Source organism: Crassostrea angulata, chromosome 5 (genome assembly GCF_025612915.1).
Source record: "Crassostrea angulata isolate pt1a10 chromosome 5, ASM2561291v2, whole genome shotgun sequence".
Taxonomy (NCBI): domain Eukaryota; kingdom Metazoa; phylum Mollusca; class Bivalvia; order Ostreida; family Ostreidae; genus Magallana; species Magallana angulata.
In genome coordinates, this window is record NC_069115.1 from 29,913,406 (window position 1) to 29,935,232 (window position 21,827).

The 21,827-nt window shown below is 33.5% G+C and overlaps 2 protein-coding genes across 4 annotated transcripts; both read right to left on the reverse strand.

Moving 5' to 3' along the window:
- Window positions 1-2,649: 2,649 nt before the first annotated feature.
- On the reverse strand, window positions 2,650-8,272 carry LOC128185799 (interferon-induced, double-stranded RNA-activated protein kinase-like). 2 transcript variants are annotated; one of them, XM_052855465.1, is made up of 4 exons: window positions 8,229-8,272; window positions 6,017-7,182; window positions 4,838-4,916; window positions 2,650-4,339 (listed from the first exon to the last, which is right to left on the reverse strand). In XM_052855465.1, the coding sequence occupies exons 2-4, from the start codon at window positions 7,169-7,171 to the stop codon at window positions 4,203-4,205; spliced, it is 1,371 nt and encodes a 456-aa protein (XP_052711425.1). In that variant the 5' UTR covers window positions 7,172-7,182; window positions 8,229-8,272; the 3' UTR covers window positions 2,650-4,202. The 2 variants fall into 2 exon arrangements, with proteins under 2 accessions (XP_052711425.1, XP_052711424.1); XM_052855464.1 differs by having other exon boundaries at window positions 8,192-8,238.
- A 2,593-nt stretch (window positions 8,273-10,865) lies between these two features.
- On the reverse strand, window positions 10,866-15,941 carry LOC128186122 (eukaryotic translation initiation factor 2-alpha kinase-like). 2 transcript variants are annotated; one of them, XM_052855854.1, is made up of 4 exons: window positions 15,860-15,941; window positions 13,695-14,884; window positions 13,040-13,121; window positions 10,866-12,781 (listed from the first exon to the last, which is right to left on the reverse strand). In XM_052855854.1, exons 2-4 carry the CDS (start codon window positions 14,871-14,873, stop codon window positions 12,648-12,650), a joined length of 1,395 nt encoding a protein of 464 aa, XP_052711814.1. In that variant the 5' UTR covers window positions 14,874-14,884; window positions 15,860-15,941; the 3' UTR covers window positions 10,866-12,647. The 2 variants fall into 2 exon arrangements, with proteins under 2 accessions (XP_052711814.1, XP_052711815.1); XM_052855855.1 differs by having other exon boundaries at window positions 15,864-15,937.
- Between the last annotated feature and the right edge of the window lie 5,886 nt (window positions 15,942-21,827).

Below are 21,827 nucleotides of genomic sequence, written 5' to 3' on the forward strand. Positions count from 1 at the left end.
GCAATTGAAATTGATAAAACGAGAAATATCCAAGAAAACTTCATTGACACATTATCATTTTTAATCGGAAAAATTCACAGGATCGAAAACAGATTTCTTACGGAGACTTATAATGGGAAATGTTGACACCTTTTCTTCATTTGGAAGTCACTCAGAAGACCTTGCACAACTTTTCAAGGTTATCATCCGGGTCTATTGAAATGCAAAACTCTGTAGACTTCTTTATTTATAGCCGTGTATTGAAACCAGCTGATGAGCTAGAGAGGATCGACGTTTTAAAGAAGGAATGATGAGAATTGTTCATGCTTCTGAGAGGAAACGCTTGAACCCTGAGGTATAGAGTTATTTAGCAAAATGTGAATCGAAGATAATTTGGGACAGAATATAGTGGTCAATGCATGTACTGTTAATTTTGAGGAAATAATATTATTCTTGAATAAATAATTCAGTATTCCTAATTTTAAAAAAAATATTTTAAAAATTACATAAAGCATGTGTTTAGCATGATTAACAAATCTATCAAGTAAATAACATTAGATAAGTTTTTCCGTTTTCCGTTCCGTTCCGCTTTCCGTTCCGTTTTCCGTTCCGCGTTTTAGCAACACCCCTATGGAGCTATATATATGGTGTAATTTAAACAGTGTCAACTAGAAGTCGTGATCTATCGAGTAGTGGATTGTCCACCACTGCTGACCCACCAAATGGAGGATGTCATAGTACAGGGTCGAAGCATCCGGTGAAGGTTGGAAGACGATCAGAGCCGAAAGACGACCATAAGGCAGAACATATGTTTAGTTACAGGCATAATTTGATTGCCAAGAAATTGTACCCCAAATGTTTCATAAATACTTCAGAATCTTTGAATTTTTTTTCAAGCGAGGTAGTTGGGTTTTTAAAGAGTCGTCTAAAGGCAAAGAGAGAAAACTCGAAGGGTGTGTTCACAACGTTTTCAGATTTACACAATGTATGTCAATCAATCTTCGTAATATTTCCCATAGAACTAAGAAAAACTATTGATTCTTATACAGGACACACGTTTCTCTTTCAAATACATTGTAGTCATCAGAACCTCTAGGAAACAATTTTCCTTTGTTAAATAATACGACTGACCCATTGACAACTCCTATAGGAAATAAATAAATAATTCATACATTTTTACCCTTTTGTGATGGATTTGAGGAGGTACACTGATTTATATCCGGTAAACCTGTTAAAGCCCCAACAATGGACCCTGTAAGTTTTAGTTGTTGTTTTTTTCAATGTCAATTTGAAATACATATTGTATAGTCAACATCATATTCATGTAAATTTTGAATTTGTTTACTGTGGAATCATTATTTTTCTTTGGGACCAATGTTCGTGACTTTGGTGGTTAACCTTTACCCGCAAAGTTACTCGAACTAACATAATAATATGTACAAGCATTTGTTTTATGTTTATTAAAGATGATCTACTACCAACAAAATGACATCACCGCGTATCAGGAAAATGTTGGTTACCCACGGACATTGCCCCCCCCCCCCCATCCGAATAATAATGATTTCACAGTATGGAAAATTGCTCCCACATATTGTGTTTCTAAAGGAAAAACGGTCTAAATAGAGTCGTCGACGTCTTCATACCTGTTTGCTTTCAGGTAAACTTTTCCTCTGCCAAATTATGAACTTAATTGATCCTACCAACACGATTGCTCTCTCTCTCTCTCTCTCTCTCTCTCTCTCTCTCTCTCTCTCTCTCTCTCTATATATATATATATATATATATATTTATAAATTACACTTCAATCCTATACACATTAGCTTGCTCCTGCAATAATTTCATCATAATTTCTGGCCTCTTTGCTTAAAATACTTCGGATATTTGGCTCCTGAAAAGATTTTTTTCTTAAGTTTTAATGATAATTTTAATTGGACTTTACCTTTTATTTTTTTATCCTACTAAGATGATACAGAAGAAGACAATGAAATGTAAAAAGCCCCCCCCCCCTTCACAAACACCTGGGCCTTTATATGAAGGACAAGGGTGATTGCTAGGCAGTTGCCAAACATGTCCCAAACATGGTTAAAATTGTGGTGCAATGAAAATGTGTAAAGTCTACAAAAGCAATGATAAAGCTGAAAACATTAATTACTGTCAATGGGCAGTTTATCTATTTTTCTTCATTAGAAAAGCTTACTTGAGCCTTCAACCCAGTCCGGCTATCAAAATAATTTATCATGATTCTGATATCAATCCAAAGATGGCTACTTGATATAAAAGGTACATGTATGTATTCCATGATTAAAATATAATAAAACAAACACATTGTAAATTAAATTTTGTTTATTAAAGACCAAATTTTATTTCCAAATAGATTTACATTTCGATCAATTTTTAGTACCACTGTGACATTGCTCTATCCACAAAAAGAAAAAATGTTTACATTATAACCATAAAAACAGACTGACAATCAATATTCTAGTTATTAAGTAATAAATAAAATAAAAATGTTTCAAGATCTGTTAGAAATACAACTTGTTTAAAACAACAGAAAGAGTTATTTCACTGCATGCTTTCATATACATTGTAGATCAAATTAAATTAAAGATATATATATATATATATATATATATATATATATATATATATATATATATATATATATATATATATATATATAAAATAATTCTATAACACCACCACCATATCCTTAACATCATATTTTTTAAAAATAAATTAAGACACATATTGTTAAGTAAATGCATAAACATGCACATGAACATAGTAAGTTTAAATGCAAATATTTAATGTCAGTATATATTTTTCTACAACATTGAAATGTTAACCTTTTTTTTTTTAAATATATTCTTCAATTCCACAAAATACCACCTGTATAATTAATTATAGTTATTTAACATTAATATGAAGTGCTGCAGATAAAATTATATCTATCTTTCTGTACTTTACATGTAAATGATACATGTACCATGTCAATAAATAATTAAATTAGATGATGCAAGTATTAACTTGCTGTGTAAGAAAAACATGTATGCATTAGCTACCTGAACTATGTCTTATGACACACAAGGCTCAGGTACATTTGCTTGTCAATGAAAATAAATAATAAGTCATCAAAACTTAGTTTACATGACAACTGAATCAATATACATGTATTACAAATGTCATAAACATTTCACAACTCATAAACTTTAACATCATAATTATTCAGAACAGGGTGCATATGTAAGCAAAAAATATATAATTATACAATTAGCTGTGCTAAATTAAAATGTTGGTGTAGTTTTGAAAAAAATGTGATGCATGTGGGTTTACACATACAGGGTATAACAATCAATTAAATAAAATAAATACATGCTTAATATTATATTACATCAATACTTATTTTGTATATGTACAAACTATGATACCTCAAGTACCACTATCATTATTACATTTAAATACTACATGTAGTAAGCAAACAAATTACATAATGTATGCTACCATACATTAACAAAATAAACCTTTTTTTTAAAATAAGCTAATCATAAATATGTTTCATTATTAAAAGCCCATATTGATCAATCAAACTTTCTCTCCAAGTATGAACTATCTAATAGCTAGATCATTCAACAAACATGGAAAAAACATGATATCAATGCATATTATAGCAATGGTTTAAAAGCGAATGATAATGTTAAACTCATGGAAATATGTTAGCATATTTTGATCAGATTTGTACTTTTTTTTTAAAAGTATAAAAAAAATCTGACAAGTCAATTCACAAACATGATAAAAACATGATAAAAACATGATTTAATTTATATTTCAAAGCAATGATTTAAGCATTCAATTATCATAATTTTGAAATGAGAAGCATAGCATTTACTATAAATGTAAAGAAACATGTAATATATCAATGAATTAACATGTAAAATGTGATTTCATTCACATGTACATAATAATTGATCCCCACAATCAACATAATTAAGTGTCACTACTTGTAAATGCAGGTATATCCTCACATGGAAGCCGTAACTTTATATAGATCCAGAATTTTACAGGAAAGGTAGTCAGAATGAGGGGGGGGGGTTGGGGGGGTTTGCAGACAGGCAATTAAATATCATATTAAATATGATCTAATATACACAATTAATAAAAAGACTTTACATATTATTCATCAATGTCACTCTGTCCCAAATTCAGGTCATCATTACACCGACTGCTTACTCGTCTTCCTCAAGTTGGATTTTCTTGTTTACGTGGATTTTCTTAAAGTTCTGGGTCAAATTGGACAAGTTCAATTCCTTCGCAGTAGCCTGAACTGGTTGGTGGTTTTCACTAGTAGCACCAGGACATGGCTCTATTAAAAAAATTGTCATAATAACTACTATCTATTGAATAAATATGCATGATTAGGCCAAAATGAAATCATTGTTTGTTTGGAATTGCCTCCCGCCTTATGGAGATACCCCACAGCTGATAAAAAATTTATTAGCAAAAAATGAAGAACTTTCTTTATATGGAGATTTTTTTTTACCAATCTTTAAATATAGTGAAACTTCAAGTTTAAAAAACAATAAAAAATCTCTCCATCTCTCCTGGGTCTAGAAACCCTCAGGAAGCAATTCCAAACAAACATTTTTTTAAGGATGACCTTATATTTTTTACATGCAGGTTCCAATATCAAATATTTCAACAACTGTTTTCTGATAAGCTTCTTAATTTTTACTAATCTATGATCATATTCATCATGTTCAAAGACGCATAAAAAATAACCATAACATAATATCTTACATTGCAATGCAATATGAAATTACTTCTTTCTTTTTATATTGAGATGGAAAAAGTTTAAATTTACCACTTATTTGTCGTTGGAAAAGTTTTGGGGCAGGTCCTGGGTATTCCATGTCTGGAGAATTCACTGGTTGTGCTCCAACCTAGACACAGAATGATATATTATTAAATCTCTTTTATCAACAAACTTAAAGTGCATGCATATGAATGTAATAGTGATGGAGGGGGGCATGATGGACCAAACTGCCTGAGATCAGGATTTAACCAGGACCGCAAAATCTTTAGTTATGGTGATCTTAAAGCTGTGCACTCTTGCACTATTTTTTGGAATGGTTTGATTCTTTTACTTGCTCCCCCATAAACCATTTAGAACCATTTTAACATGAGCTTGGACTTTGGGTAGTTGTGTCAAACAGCAATGTGACGTAGGCCTGTCTATTTCATTGTTGGCCATTCAGCCATGGGCTCTTTGAAATCAACACGATATGTCTGGCTCTTTAGCCAAGACAACGCAATCGGTGTATATTTCACTTGAAACAGTGTATATTTCACTTGAAACAGCGTCATTCTTAACTTGTTTTGACGCAAGAAATAGATAGCTTCGTACTTCTGAAAGTCCAAGGTCTTGTTAAAATGGTTCTAGCTTCATCCTAAACTCAAAAATCCATTGAATCCCCCCCCCCCCTGAAAACTTTTCTGGATCGGCACATGGCAGAAATAACTTGATTAATAGAGCACCTTACCTACTATTTCATGTATATGATTCATTACTAGGGCCCTGATAATATAATAAAGGTTGAGTTCTAGTAGGTATGTCCTTCAGCATCATGTTTTTCATTTCCCAGTGCAATGTACTATCAGCTAAAGTACTGGTTGTATATACATTATCTTTGTCTTAGTTCATGTTCTATTTAAGAAGCCAATTCTTCACTTTTAAAAAGGAATTTTTACTGAGTGAATCGCATAAAACACTGCATTTTCTTATAGGTATTGTAACGGAATAGGATGAATGACCACTAGAAGACTCGAACCCAAGACCCTTCAGTTAAACCCAATGCTGTACCTACCCCTGACTAAGGGCTAGCTAAAGTGTTTGTTTTTAAACTGAAGGGACATGGGTTCAAATCTAAGTGTGGTCATTTCTAATACTATTCTATTACTGTATAAATAATCAAAGCATATAATTGATACAGATGAGTATCTCAAAGCATTTAATTGATAAAGATGAGTATCTTAATCTCACCTTGGTCTTCTCAACACTTTGCTGATGCTCCAGTGGTTGCATGATCTTGTCAATAACCACCTCCAATTCCATTCTTGAGGAGGGCTCATGACTTAAAAGGCTTTGAATAACATCCTGAATATTCCTGGAAATATTCTTCAAATCACTGAAGTCCGGTTCTCTTAGTTTATTCATTGTTCTGTCTCTTTCCATTGCAGAACCCATTTTAAAGTACATCTCGAAGAGTATCATTCCAAGACTGTAAAAGTCCGCTTTTCTGTCATAAACAGTCGAGTTCTCAACTTCTGGTGCAATGTAATAAGATGTCCCCAAATTTTTGGAGAAACAAACTCTGTCCTTTTCAGATGTTGGAGAAGCTCCATTTGCATCAGACATTATGTACTTCCTGGCAAATCCAAAATCCCCTATCTTGGCTCGATTGTCTTTGCCAATGAAAATGTTTGGGGGTTTTAGATCCCGATGCATGATGCCATTGTCATGTATGTACTGTAGACCAGATACAATATCCAAAAGTAGCTTCTGCCTATCTCGTTCATCCATTTTAAATAAATCTCCACATTCAATAAGTGTTTTAAGGGTTTTCCCTGGGCTGCAGAGTTCAGTTAGGATAACCAAGCAGGCATCATATTTTTCCTCCAAACTTTTACCACTTGTAGATGCAGACTTACTGCAACCACCTATGGCATTATTATTTTTGCTTGAAGAATCTTCTTTTTCAAAACTCACACCATAATCAGAGTCTTCCTCCTCCTCCTCAAATGTCTTAGAATAAGAGAGAGGTTTAGGGAGATGAGTTATCCACGAAGTGTGATATTTGAGAACATTTGCATGGTCCAGTGAAGCCAAAACTTCCACTTCGCGTTTTTCAAAATTTGTTAAGTCAATCAACACAAACTTTAGAGCATATTTTCTATTGTCCAGTCTGTGTCTTGCTTCGTAAACTGCCCCATATCCTCCAGCACCTATATTGTTTATATCCATGAAATGTTCTTTTATATGTGGATCACTCAAACAGCTTTCTATGACATCTTGTTCAAAAGAATCACTCGAGGTATTGTCCGTTGAACTCATCATATCTGGTGAGCCAATTTCCCATACATCTTCATTATCATTAGAGATGCGTACATCCAGAGTGTTATTATTAGTTGTTGCCATATTCAATTTTTCTGAAAGAGAAAAGAATTAATTTTCAAAAAATTAATAGATACTACAATTTACGTTATATATATTATAATACATATTATAAGACATGATTTATATTATATAGGTCTTCAGGATGTGATGCAAAGATTGCAAAAACATGCATGTGTCAATGTGTCATAACGAGTCTTTGCTGACCATTATTCATGTGTGTGATTCTTCCCAGCGTGAGAAGATTGGGGGGGGGGGGGGGAGCGAAGGGGATGGAGGGATCATTTTATTAATGAGGGGTGGGGTGGGTGGTCATGTCCTATGTGTGTAACTATACACAAGTTCAGAATGCTCTGTGTCTTGTTTTCACTTTAGCTATATCTTTTGAAAGTAAAAGAAAAGAATTGCAAAATGCTGGGATATCATTGAAATTCAAATTTAGATGTGTTATGTGACACTCAGATGAAATACACTTGAGAATGACTATACTTATAGTTATGAATTTGAAATTCAAGTCAGGATATATATCTCAATTTTGGTACAATCACTCCTTGTGTACACAATACATTAATTTGTGTATCTAAAAACACAATGTTAAGAAAACCATATCAGAACTACAGTACATTTACTTTTATATCATGAATCCAGCAAAATTCGGAGTAGGACAAGAATTAACCCCAACCCCCCACAAAACCCCTGACAAACCCGTACCCTCATCCCCCTAAAAATGAACTGGATACACGTTAATACTTCAGATATCCAGTTAGATTTTCGTGCAGTTATTGAACACTCTTTCATTATCTAAATTGTAATAAGGGCATTGAAGACCCACTGCACAACGCCATGACTGTATACATGTAGTAAGCATGCATGCAATGAAATCTATAATAATAGCATCAAATAGCTTAAAATCGGCCAGCATTTTCTATCTAAATGAAAAGGATCAACGCATTTAATTACAAGAGGTCAGCTGAACATTTACGATCATAACACAAACGTAAAATCCATGTTTAAAGCCAATAAATATCTCCACATGACACCTACCACTGCTCTCGGTCGTTTTCTGTATGAAAATGCTTACCTCAATAAGCGCTACTGTTCCGGTAATTTTCAGTTATTTATAGCTCCAGGGATTTCCACCGTTTTCAGAAAATTTAGGGCATTGTGTAAAAAATGGAACAATTACAAATTCTGTTTAATAGTTGTTTATTCGTCACCCTATTTGCTCGTGTTGCTTTTTTTTATTACGATGAATAGAAAGATTTCACTTTTGTTATGCATATTATATTGCATTGATCATGATAAATTACAACAGTAGTGTATCATATCTATGAGAATTACATGTATAGTCTGTCCCAAGATATTGCTTCCATCACTTTTTGACGATTTTTAATAAAAATACACATACCTGTGAAAGAAATACAACTGAAATCGATGAAAGGGAATATAATCCAGGTTATCTTCATCCCTTTTCACTCATAAAATTTCATAGGAACGAAAACAATTTTCTTACGGAGATTTCTCCATTCGGAATACACTCGGAATACATCGCGCAATTTTTTAACGTTATCATCCGGGCTTATTTATGGCTGATGCAATGCAAAATCTCCGTACACTTTCAATTTTGGGATGTGTATTGAAACCTGAAGCGGTTCAAATAGATAATCTGGACATTTTTCATATTAGCGGATGAACGTAGTTTGAGTACAAAGTATTTACTATTATTGAAAAATCAAGCAAAAGGTGGTGGAAGCAAAAACTCGGGACAGAGTTATAGAAGAATCAATCCGTTTAAATATCTGCGCTAGGATTTAGACCATGCTGCCTTTTGGTGGAAGTGGGTCAGAGTAAAAATAGAAAGTTACGTAATGTGCATTGTAAAAAAATTAAATAAAGTTATTTCTAGCTCTGGGGATTTCCACCATTTTCAGAAGACCCAGGGGCCCGTTTCATTAATTGTTAGGCCTCAGCGCTTGCGCCAACGTCTACATGTATATATGTGTGACCGAGTAGATTTTACGGTGCTAGGGAATTCGTCTGGAGCTGTATAGCCGCCGTGTGCAGTACGGACGGGGTGAGGGAATGTTGGCGTAAAGGGTATAAGGATTAAGGTGTAGGCGCGCTGTGGGCCGTAAGGTAAAAACGAAGGGTAGGTTTGCCGTATTCCCGAAGGTCCGCCAGTATACAGTTCTAGTGAAATAAACCAAGTGATGAAGGATTCCGTATTTATTGGACGAGATTCAACGATGGCAACATTATAACATTTTAACAGACATACATTTTACAAACAAGTCGGTAATGGCCAGTAGTTGCCTCCGGACTCATGACTGTTGGTGAGTCGGACGTGGCCGAGGCTGGCCGCCGTATTCCAGACTGCCGATTGATAATTGTACATAACTATTTATAAGAATCTGAACAATAAGTATAAATTGACAGGTGATGACATAAGTAAGCTGAGTGAAAGGTTCACAGATATAAAATAATTAAATAAACTCAACGAGTCTTTGATGTCCAAGAAATGAAAAACGTATAATTGCACATTGTTGTTTTAAGAGATTAACAGTCCTTGAGACGTGGCACTCTGTCTCTTTGAAATCACATATAGAGTCCGAAAAGTGTCAATCACTAAATAAATTTGTAACTTTGTGAGAAATAAATTGTGATAAAATATTACAAAACAGATGTTGAATTTTAAAAGTCCAAAATAAAGTTATAATTAAACAGTGAATTTTGCACGGTGATATATGCATTGGTGTACATTATCGCATAACCCCCTAACTCCGTCACTACCCTAACTCCTTCACTTTCGGGAAACTCCTCACCGTTTGAAATCAAGTACGATTGTGACGTCATTTTTTACATGTCAAAAATCTTTAATCAAATGTCAGCAATTTGCAACGGTTAAATTTAAGAATGTGTCAAAAAATAACAGAATTAAACCTTGTTCATTTTATGCACCATTAATTAATTGTGTGAAATCAGCTAAAACTTTTTCACGGGTACACTAAAATATCGATATTTCTGACATGCGGGCCCATTCGATCATTTACGGTGGTCAGCCATTTTTAGAGAGGTCAAGATGAAACATTTCACATGTAATACATGTTTAATAAAGGTAATTAATACATTTTTTTCAGTCTGCAATAGCCTTTATGCACTACTCTTGAAGATAACGTCAAATCGCCCATGCCGATACGTTTGCCTTATGATTAGCGCATGATTTTCATGCGAAAAGGAAATCGCATGAAAATTATGCGAGCCACTTTTCCCTGTGTGCCTGTTTTTATCATTTGTAATCACTAAACATAATCTGAAACAATATAATTTATAAATTTATAACAAAGTATTTTTATTTTTTTCAAATAAGCCCTCTGAATACGACTTTTATCACGCGTGCTTATTATATCTTATGAACCTAACTCCGTCACCCACATGCTCTATGATATGGGAAGGAATGAAGGCACATTAACAATTTAGTTAAAACTCTATTTGTATCTAGGCCAAGTTGAAATGATCAGGCTGAGAACACCAATCACTGTCAATGTGCAGTGTATCTTTTTTTTATTATTAGAGAATTTAAAGCTTACGTGGGCCTTCAACTCAGTAGAGCTAAAATAAAAAATTAATCATGATTCTGATATCATTCCGAAGATGGCTTCTTGATATAAAAGGTAAGTATTCCATGATTAAAATATTATAAAACAAACCACATTGTAAATTGAATTTTGTTTATTAAGACCAAATTTGTTTTTCAAATAAATTTAAATTTCTTATCAATATTTAGATCCACATTGTTCTATCCACAAAAGGAAATAATTTTACATTAATATATCCTTAAAAAAACATATTGACATCCAACAGTTATCAAGTAATAAATAAAAATGTTTCAAGATCTATTACAAATACAACTTGTTTTAAACAACAGAAAAGAGTGATTTCACTGCATGCTTCCATATATATTGTAGATCAAATTAAATTTAAAAAAATATATGAAAAAATAATTCTATAACACCACCACCATATCCTTATCATCGTATTTTTTTAAAAATAAATCAAGACACATATTGTTAAGTACATGCATAAACATGTAAAGAGCATAGTAAGTTTAAATGCAAATATATATGGCTGTATACATTTTTCTACAATATTGAAATATTAACATTTTTATAAAAAATATATTTTTCAATTCCACAAAATACCACCTGTATAAATAATTATAGTTATCTAACATTAATATGAAGTGCTGTAGATAAAATTATATCTATCTTTCTGTACTCTACATGTAAATGATACATGTACCATGTCAATAAATAATTAAATTACATAATGCAAGTATTAACTTGCTGTGTAAGAAAAACATGTATGCATTAGCTACCTGAACTATGTCTTATGACACACAAGGCTCAGGTACATTTGCTTGTCAATGAAAATAAATAATAAGTCATCAAAACTTAGTTTACATGACAACTGAATCAATATATTACAAATGTCATAAACATTCCACAACTCATCAACTTAAACATCATAATAATTCAGAACAGGGTGCATATAGGTAAAAATATATAATTATACAATACGAAGTTGTGCTAATTTTAAATGTTAATGTTGTTTTGAAAATATTACTTAAACTGTGATGCATGTGGGTTTTCACATGCAGGGTAGAACAATCAATTAAATAAAATAAATCCATGTTTAATATTATATTACATCAATACTTATTCTTTACATGTACAAACTACAATACTTCAAGAATCAATCAATATCAGAATTACATTTAAATAAGCAAACAGAATATATAATGTATGTTACCATGTTTAATGATTAAAGCCTATATTGATCAATCAAACTTACTCTCTATGCATGAGCTATCTAATAGCTAATTCAACAAACATGGAAAAACAGAATATCAATGCTTGTTAAAGCAATGATTAAAAAGCTTAAATGTTAAACTCATGGAAATATGTTAGCATATTTTGATCAGATTTGTACTTTTTTTCAAAAAGTATAAAAAAAAAATCTGACCAGTCTATTCACAAACATGAAAAAAAAACATGATAAAAACATGATTTAATTTACATTTTAAGCAATGATCTAAGCATTTAATTACATGTATCATAATTTTAAAATGAGAAGCATGTCATTTTATATTATACATATAGAGGTACATTAATGAATTTAACATATAAAATGTGATTTTATTTACATGTACATAATAGTTTATCCCCACAATCAACATAATTGTCACTACCTGTAAATGCAGGTATATTCACAACATGGAAACCATAATTTTATAAATCAAGAATTTTACAGTTACAGGAAACTCAAGGTGTTCCCAATGAGTGGTGGGTTGTTTTTTTTTTTGTTTTTTTTTTTTGCAGATGGGCAATTAAATATTATTTTAAAACATGATCTAATATACATATGTAATGAAGAAACTTTGCATATTCATTCAACATAGACTCACTCAGTCCCAAAATCAGTTCATCATGACACTATCAGCTTAATCGTCTTCCTCACGGTCAAATTGGATGTTCTTGTTGACACGGATTTTTAAGCTATGGGTCAATTTGGTCAATTCCTCCGCAGTAGCCTGAACTGGTTGGTGTTTTTCACTAGTAGCACCAGGAGATGGTTCTACAAGAGAAAAAAATGACATACATGTACATATATGATGATGAACATGTAAAACCATTACTTATTAAAAGAATATGCATGCTTAATTTCTTTGGAAATGCAGCTTCCATTATTTTTAACAACTTTTTTCTATTAAGTTTTTCCCTATAAGATACTTGATTTTGATACATAACAAGAAAGATACATGTAACTATCTCACTTTGCAATACAAACATAGAGTTAATTTTCTTTGATTTATTAGAAAAAAGTTGAAATTACCACTTATTTGTCGTAGGAAGGAAAGTTTCCTGGCAGGTCCTGGGTATTCCATGTCTGGAGAATTCACCTGTTGTGCTCCAACCTAGACATCAGAAGGATATCATTTAGAAATCTTTCTTATCAACAAACTTTACAAAGTATTGTAATTGGGATATAGTGGGAAACCATGAGGAATCAAACTGCCCCAGACCTGGCCCCAGGGCCATAAAACTTAGATGAGCTCACTTTTGATCTCAGTTTCACTTTTATATAAAGATTATATAGTGGAAAAGTGAGACCGAGATCAAAAGTGAGCTCATCTAACTTTTGTGGCCCAGGGACCAGGACTTAACCATGCAGGCCGGGTCCCCAAATCTTTTGTTATGGTGCTCTGCCAGTTGAGCATTTTGCTACCATTTTTGTATCCCCTGGTTTCAGGTCCTTCATGCTTTCCCTAATATACTCCAGTACAACATAATAGCAATAAAATAATACTTATATTGTCAAAAAAATTGATACACTACAGGCCCCGGGGCCATAAAAGTTAGACGAGCTCATTTTTGATCTCAGTTTCACTTTTACAAAAGGAATATATAGTGGAAAAGTGAGACTGGAATCAAAAGTGAGCTCGTCTAAGTTTTATGGCCCCTGGGCCAGATGACCAAGCTAAACTCACCTTGGTCTTCTCAACACTTTGCTGATGCTCCAACGGTTGCATGATCTTGTCAATAACCATTTCCAATTCCATTCTTGAGGAGGGCTCATGACTTAAAAGGCTTTGAATAACACTCTGAATATTCCAGGAAATATTCTTCAAATCACTGAAGTCCTGCTCTCTTAGTTTATTCATTATTTTATCTCTTTCCATTGCAGAACCCATCTTATAATACATCTCGAAGAGTATCATTCCAAGACTGTAAAAGTCCGCTTTTCTGTCATAAACAGTCGAGTTCTCAACTTCTGGTGCAATGTAATAAGATGTCCCTAAATTTTTGGAGAAACAAACTCTGTCCTTTTCAGATGTTGGAGAAGCTCCATTTGCATCAGACATTATGTATTTTCTGGCAAATCCAAAATCCCCTATCTTGGCTCGATTCTCTTTGCTAATGAAAATATTCGGAGGTTTTAAATCTCGATGCATGAAGCCGTTGTCATGTATGTACTGTAGACCAAATACAATATCCAAAAACAGCTTCTGCCTGTCTCGACCATCCATCTTAAATATTTCTCCACATTCAATTAGTGTTTTAAGGGTTTTCCCTGGGTTGCAGAGTTCAGTTTTGATAACCAAGCAGGCATCATATTTTTCCTCCAAACCTTTACTACTTGTAGATGTAGACTTACTATAACCACCTATGGCATTATTATTTTTGCTTGAAGAATCTTCTTCTTCAAAACAAACAAAATTATCAGAATCTTCCTCCTCCTCCTCCTCCTCCTCCTCCTCATCCCCCTCAAATGCCTTAGTATAAGAGATAGGTTTAGGGAGATCAGTTACCCATGATTCATGATATCTGAGAACATTCACATGGTCCAGTAGAGCTAAAGTTTCCACTTCACGTGTTTCAAATTTTTTTTGATCAATCAAAACAATTTTAAGTGCACATTTTGTTTTGTCCAGTCTGTGTCTTGCTTCATAAACTGCCCCAAATCCTCCAGCACCTATATTTCGCATCTCTGCGTAAAGTCTTTTTATATATGGATCATATTTCAAACAGTTTTCTATAACATCTTGGTCAAGAGAATCACTCGAGGTATCGTCCATCGAACTCATGTCCGTTGAGCCAATTTCCCATAAGTCTTCATTATCAATAGAGTCACGTAAATTCAGAGCGTTATTATTAGTTGTTGCCATATTTAATTTTTCTGAAAGAAAAAAGAATTGAGAAAAATTAATAGTCTAAAATATTAATTATATGACATGATTTATATTGTATAAAAATGGCCTTCTGGATGTGATGCAAAGAACATGCATGCGTCATAACAAGTCTTTGCAGACCATTCATGTGTGCAAATTCTTCCCAGGGTGGGGGGTGAAGGGGGGGGGGGGGGACAGAGGGATCATTTTATCAAAGAGGATTGGGGTGGGTCATGATCATGTCCAATGTGTGGAACTTCATGTACTCTGTATATATAGTCAGTATACACATGCAGGTGTAGAATGCCTTGTGTCCTATTTTTTTTCTTTAGTTTAGCTAGCCTAATATATAAACATGTACCTTTTGTAAAATGAAAAGAAAAGAGTTGAGAAATGTTGAGATATCATTTAAATTCAAATGATGTAGATTCTATTTAGATGTGTTATGTGACACTAAGGATTTGAGAATGACTACTTAGTTATGAAAATATATCTTGACAATCTTGAAACAATCACAATACATTAATAATTTGTTTGTCTAAAAACACAATGTTAAGAAAGCCATAGCAGAACTACATTTATATCACAAATCCAACAGAGTTCGAAGAAGGAATAAAAATACACCCCACCAGCTAGCCCCCTCCCCCACCTCCGAGAAACCCATAGCCTCACCCCCTTAAAAATAATCCTGGATTTAAGTTTTATACTTCAAATGTCCAGTTAGATTTCTGTGCAATTATTGAACGTCTTTCATTATCTAAATCATAATATAAGGACATTGAAGATCCCACTGTACAACGCCATGACTATAGTAAGCATGCATGCAATGAAATACAGATGTATATAACGGCATCAAAATCGGCCAGCATTTTCTATCTAAACGAAGTGGATCAACGCGTTTAATTACAACAGGTCAGTCGTACATTTACGATCATAACACAAACGTAAAATCTATGATTAAACTCAATATGTCCACATCTCACCTACCAATCCTTTCCGACGTTGTTGGTATAATGGTGCTTACTTCATTAAGCAGCTACTGTTCAGGGAAATTTTCAGTTATTTTTAGCTCCCGGGATTTCCACCGTTTTCAGAAAATCCAGGGCATTGTGTAAAAAATGGAACAACTACACATTCTGTTTTTAATAGCTGTTTTTATTTGTTACCGTATTTGCTTGTGTTGCTTTTTTATTATAATGAATAGAAAGATTTCACTTTTGTAATGCATGTTGATCATGATAAATTACAACAGTAGTATCTTATCTATGAGAATCAAAATAATCAAATTGAATCTGTTTAAATATCTGCGCTAGGATTTAGACCATGCTACATTTTGGTGGAGGTGGGTCAAAGTAAAAATAGAAAGTTACGTAATGTACATTGTATTTATAGCTCCGGGGATTTCCACCATTTTCAGAAAACCCGGTACTATGGAGCTATATATATTAGTGTAATTTAACTGTGTAAACTGGAATTTAGCTCATGAATAAAGTGTATGTGCAACCTTTTATAGAGACTTTGATTAGTTTATGTAAAAATTTTAAAAATCGATGTAATAAAGACAAGTTTATCTGGCTAGCCTAATGTCTAATGAAGGAGATAATGTTATTGAAATTTTTGCAAACAACATTTATATAGTTGTTTTCAACTGAAAGAAGTCTCGTGTTTTTAAAACTGAGACTGTAATAGACTCATCTTTTATATAACTTAAATATATAAACTATCAATTTGAAACCCTCTCTCTCTCTCCTTGTACATGTACATTGTATGTGTGTATGGATTTTTTTTTTATCATTTTGTTTTAATTTTGTAATTACCTTTATCAGCCAATTAGGTCCAGAATTTGGAAATACATGTAAAGTATCTATCTATCTATGGCTGCTATACAACACAGGTACACACTGCCTACATAAATATAAGTACTTAATTTTTTTTACAATAACAGATAGGGGACATATATATTTCCATTACAAAAAAATGAATATAACTAGAGCAGAGCTCGTGGCAAAGCCACGAGTAGGTCTTCTGTTGTTGCTGCGAGATGAAAATTTATGTGATTTGGTGTCAAACGATTATAATGACTAATGACTAAAATTTCACTTCTGCTTTTGTTATAAAAACGTGCTGTGATTGAAAGCCTGTATAAAGACAGGAAGAAAATGTTTTAGGAAAACTATTTGTCGAACACAGTTTGTGTAATTGTTTTGAAAACTCTTTAAGGCCCTGTCACACAAAGTTGCGTTCCCAGTGCGTGTTCACGGCGTTGTAAATTTAATGGAATCGCCGTAGGATCGCAAGGAAAATTCAGAAAGGCGTTCTTACAGAGCTCCCAACCACGTTTCCACAGAGTTCTACTTGGCGATTGACTGCCCTTTCGCTGGGTATCCGCCGAGCGCTCATGACGTGCTAGGAGTTTTTACCGCGCATCCACAGCGTGCTCTGTGCGCTGACTGCGTGCACATGCGCTGTTGGAGACTTTACGGCGCTGTCATGGCGCCCTTGCTCCACTTCTACGGCGTGTTTATCGGAACGCAGAGCCACGGCGCGTACTTTGTGCATGTTCAAAGTACGCGCTGTCGCATGGCGTTCTAAAATGTTCTAGGCTAGGATATCCCACCGCGGCGAACGAAGATGCCGTTGAGTTGTTACGGCGCTGTAGAAGACTCTAGTTCGTTTACCATGGCGTTTTACATTTTTCAATTACGCAGCGGGATCGCTGTGAGGACGCAGCTCCAGTGTGACAGGGGTTTAAACAATGAGAAGTTTAATGGCGAGTTAAATTTTTCAGGGTAGCATGGATTGTTATAAATTACATGTACTCATGATTTATTTAAGGAAATGTAAGTAAAAACGTGCATAAAAAACACGTAACTTCTGTAAATAAATCTTTCTAATTTTTTGAAGACTATGTGCAAGTTTGAATTTGTTTCGTGCTGTCAAAATTTGGTAAATAGCCAAAATTGATGGCATCTATGAAAATTTATTCAGGGCTGATATTATTTAATAATACGAGTAGACTTGAACATTTAAAATAATAATCAGCTATCTAAGATCATCGGGAGAAAGTATGCATAAGTGAGCGTCTAAATTTTACTCCTGATATACAGACACCGCTATGTAACGTAAAATTTAATAACATTAATTACAGAAATGAATATTACTTCTCCCTACGATGCAATAATTTTCAGTCAGTTTTTTCTCCTTTATCGGATCAACAGTTATTCTCTCGGAGAAAGTTTACGTATGTATTTTTTTTAAAAAAAAAGGAGAAACTTCAATAAAAATAAGCGGAAAATAATGGTGTTACGGTGAAGCCCCCGGAAGTTCCTGGGTTTTCGTGTATTTTGAAGGTAAAAGCAGGCTCAAAATAGTGGTATTTTTTCAGTTATGTACACTTTACACAAAAGCCTATTACATATATATATATATATATATATATATATATATATATATATATATATATATATATATTTATATAACAATTTGACACATATTGTTACTTATACCTAATACATGTATTGGATTAAAAACAAAACATTTTGGGCATTTATGAACTCCCAAAATTAACTAGGTTATCAAAGTTACAACATTGTAATGACGTTACGGTATCCGACCCCCTATTAGCTGTTAGAAATATCTGATGCATCAAATCTTCAATATTCTTATATTAAAATAGTCTATTTACCTAGAAAAAAAAAATTCAAAAAATATACAGTTATTCAGAAATTTGCTTGCGTCGCAATATGGAAATGACAGCGCAGTCTACACTTGAAACAAAACTGCTGGGATTTCCAGTCGATTCTTGGTCGAAGCCCCAAGTTCAGGGCCCTGGGGAATTTGTTGCAGCCACCATGATGAAATGACCAACACTGCTCGTTTTAAACACAGTTTAATTGGTTTGTTATCAGAACATGTCAACATGCGTTAGGATTAGATGTTTATAGATGTTTATAGAGCAGCAGAATTACAGTCAGCATAGCACAGCTAATGTATCAATGAGGTGTAATATTGAGTTAGGCATAATTATAAATAAAGTGAAACACAAAATGCTAACTTTTCTATGTAAAATTTATCAAATCATCTACAGTCATGCATACTTTGAAAATTTTACGGGGGGGGGGGGGGGGGCGTGCGCCCTCCACGCCCCCCCCCCCTTAAATCCGCCAGTGATTGTTGACCTAAAATTAGTATTCCACTGGCTGTAGCTAACCTTGTAAGTAAATTAAGTTGCATGACATCTTCATACCACACAACTTCAATAAAACTTTTTTTTAAAAATCAATTTTCATATAATTAGCAATAAACAAAACTGTCCTAACTTGCAATACTTTGATGATTTCTATGGCGACCACCTGCATAGCATAATGTAGTCGTATTTCATAACATCTTATCCCAAGAAAACATTACATTTGACTTAAAACTTTTAATTATAATGTATATTATTCTGTTCATAACTATATATAATAGAAGTTTAGCGTGTTCGACATGTTAATTTATTATAGCCACGTTCTCAGATTATGATCCCGCACCTTTTAATGTGAAAATGAAAGTCTTGTTGTTTGAAAATTGACCACTTTGAAGAAAGCACCTTTCGAACTGTTGATTAATTACATAACAATTGATGATCTGCAGCCATAAATAAGCTGGGGCTATATATGTTCTGAGCTGTTTGCGCTGTTCAAAGTGACACAAGATTTTCGGTAGCACGTGGCGATTGAATTTACGCAATAAAGAAAGTTGAAATTTACAAAGACTGACCGAATAAAAAAACGGGTGGGAAAGAGAAACACGCTCAGGAGATAATGTTACACATAAGAAGTCACTATCAAATGATTTTCGACAGATCTGGAATTTAAAAAAAAGAGAGCACTTGGCAGCGGGGAGGTGGGAGGGCAACACAGAAATAAGTCCGTTTTCACAATGAAACGAACGACCATGTAGAAACAATACAGAAGTTATTAATATGTGACCGATAGAATCTAAACAAAACTTGTTAAAAAACTCATGTGAATATTCTTTAAAATAATCACCGAATGCCTTAATTCAGGGCATTCTCTTATCGTGTCAGCACCGACCGCAAACATGGCACTTTGATCATAATTTGATTTGATTTTTTAAATTACCTTGTACGCTGTGTATAAATCAATGCTAAATCAGCTGTACGAGTAAAAAAAATTTATCGGTTCATCTGAAACCAATATAATAGTTTAAAACATAGTAAAAATAGTTGCGTTCGTACAAAATACCAAACATACGCGTGATAAGGTACATATAGAGGTCACTTGCGCGGGATCTCCTCGGCCATGTGCGAGTGATGATCATTATTTAAAGGTTTTAATATTTGGGTTGTTGTTTTTTTGTTGTTGATTGAAAACATTATTTGTACAGTTTTTAAAACATTTAAGACTCACAAACCAACCATTCAAATATGTCTCACGAGTATTTCCGATTTGGAGTAATATCGCTTTTATTAATTTTCAGAACGACTTTTTAATTTACTCTCCAATGTTTAATTTAACTAAATACAAAATGAACAAACTTTTATAACATAAAATTAAAACAGTGTACAGTGTATTAACGGCTATATAAACTCAAACACGTTCATATCCATGTAAGTGTGTGGGTGCGAATCTTGTGTATTAGATAACCGTTTACCGCTAGGTAGTGCAGCCGTGGATGATTTCCTCGGCCGCGGGCGAAGGATAGATTACATAAAGGTTTAACGCATACACACGCACAGCTCAGAACCTAGGAAGATTTGAAAAGTTTGCAATTTAATGACTAAATTCTATCAAATAGAAATTCTTTTGTTTACTTAAAACCCACAATTGATATATATGTCTGATATTGCATTAGATTGAGAATGGCATTGCTTTTATTAATTAACTGAACGATTTCTTAATTGACACCCTATCGTTTAATCCAATTGAAGAATTAACCTTTATGTGTAATCAAAACTGAAATAATTCTTCAGTTTGCAGCTAGATTAACTCATGTATGAGAGACGCAATTCTCGTGTATTAGATAATCGCTGACCGCTAGGTAATCCAGCCGCGACCATGGTGACCGATTTTCTCGGCCGTGGGCGAGGGATAGCTTACGTAATAATACACATCTCTGATTCAAGGTGGATTTTAAATGCATGCAGTATGATAACTAAAATGTAATGCATAGAATTTTTTTTCAATAAGTATTTTGTGTTTTACTAGAAAAGAAAAAGAATGTTTTGTTTTTCGATTCTCGTCTTTAAGGATTGTGCACTATAAGAACTAAACAACAATGACTTTAACTTCTATAAAAAAAAAGCATGTGTTCTAATTTTTTTCTCATGAATTAAAGCCTCCTGTATAAACCATCATACTTTCTGTGGTAACTTTTTGCCAGTTTTACGCGCAAAGACTTTCGTTAACTTGCCAAATGAAAACAGTTACATGTTAACATGTAAAGCTTTTTACACTCATACTACACAAATCACTTACAAAATAACATTGTAACGACCTTTATGAGATCCCAACAAACAACTTTTCCAGCAACAGCAATATCAAAATCCTAACCCTTTTTGAGTTATTAAGCAAAATCTTTTGAGGGCTACTGGCCCTTAATTTAAGGGGCCAGCCCTTTTTTATTGGTGTCAAATGAAAGCCCTTAACATTATGCACAACTTTTGTTTTATATGTATTTAGGAAATATTTCAAACTAAAAAGTTACGAAGCTAAAACATGAGAAAAATTTCGCTATTTTTAAAACATAGATTTCGATTGATTAATTCGAGTGGAATAATTGGAAGAAACTAAAATCCAAAAATCAGAGGACAATATTCAAAGTGTCAATAATAAAGATTTTTAACTATAAATTATTTGCTCCGAACCTTAAGGAGCCTTTGTCTGGAAACTAACGCCCCTAAAATTTTAGAAAAAGGGGAATAACTCAAAACCGGAAGTTGCGATTTCA

Excerpts from the sequence above, each read along its gene's own strand:
- LOC128185799 (XM_052855465.1), bottom strand. The coding sequence starts at position 7,171 with ATGGCAACAACTAATAATAACACTCTGGATGTACGCATCTCTAATGAT. Across the intron at positions 4,917-6,016 it reads AAAGTGTTGAGAAGACCAAG|GTTGGAGCACAACCAGTGAA; the intron begins GTGAGATTAAGA and ends TTCTGTGTCTAG. Across the intron at positions 4,340-4,837 it reads TTTCCAACGACAAATAAGTG|AGCCATGTCCTGGTGCTACT; the intron begins GTAAATTTAAAC and ends TTTTTTTAATAG.
- LOC128186122 (XM_052855854.1), bottom strand. The coding sequence starts at position 14,873 with ATGGCAACAACTAATAATAACGCTCTGAATTTACGTGACTCTATTGAT. Across the intron at positions 13,122-13,694 it reads AAAGTGTTGAGAAGACCAAG|GTTGGAGCACAACAGGTGAA; the intron begins GTGAGTTTAGCT and ends TCTGATGTCTAG. Across the intron at positions 12,782-13,039 it reads CTTCCTACGACAAATAAGTG|AACCATCTCCTGGTGCTACT; the intron begins GTAATTTCAACT and ends TTTCTCTTGTAG.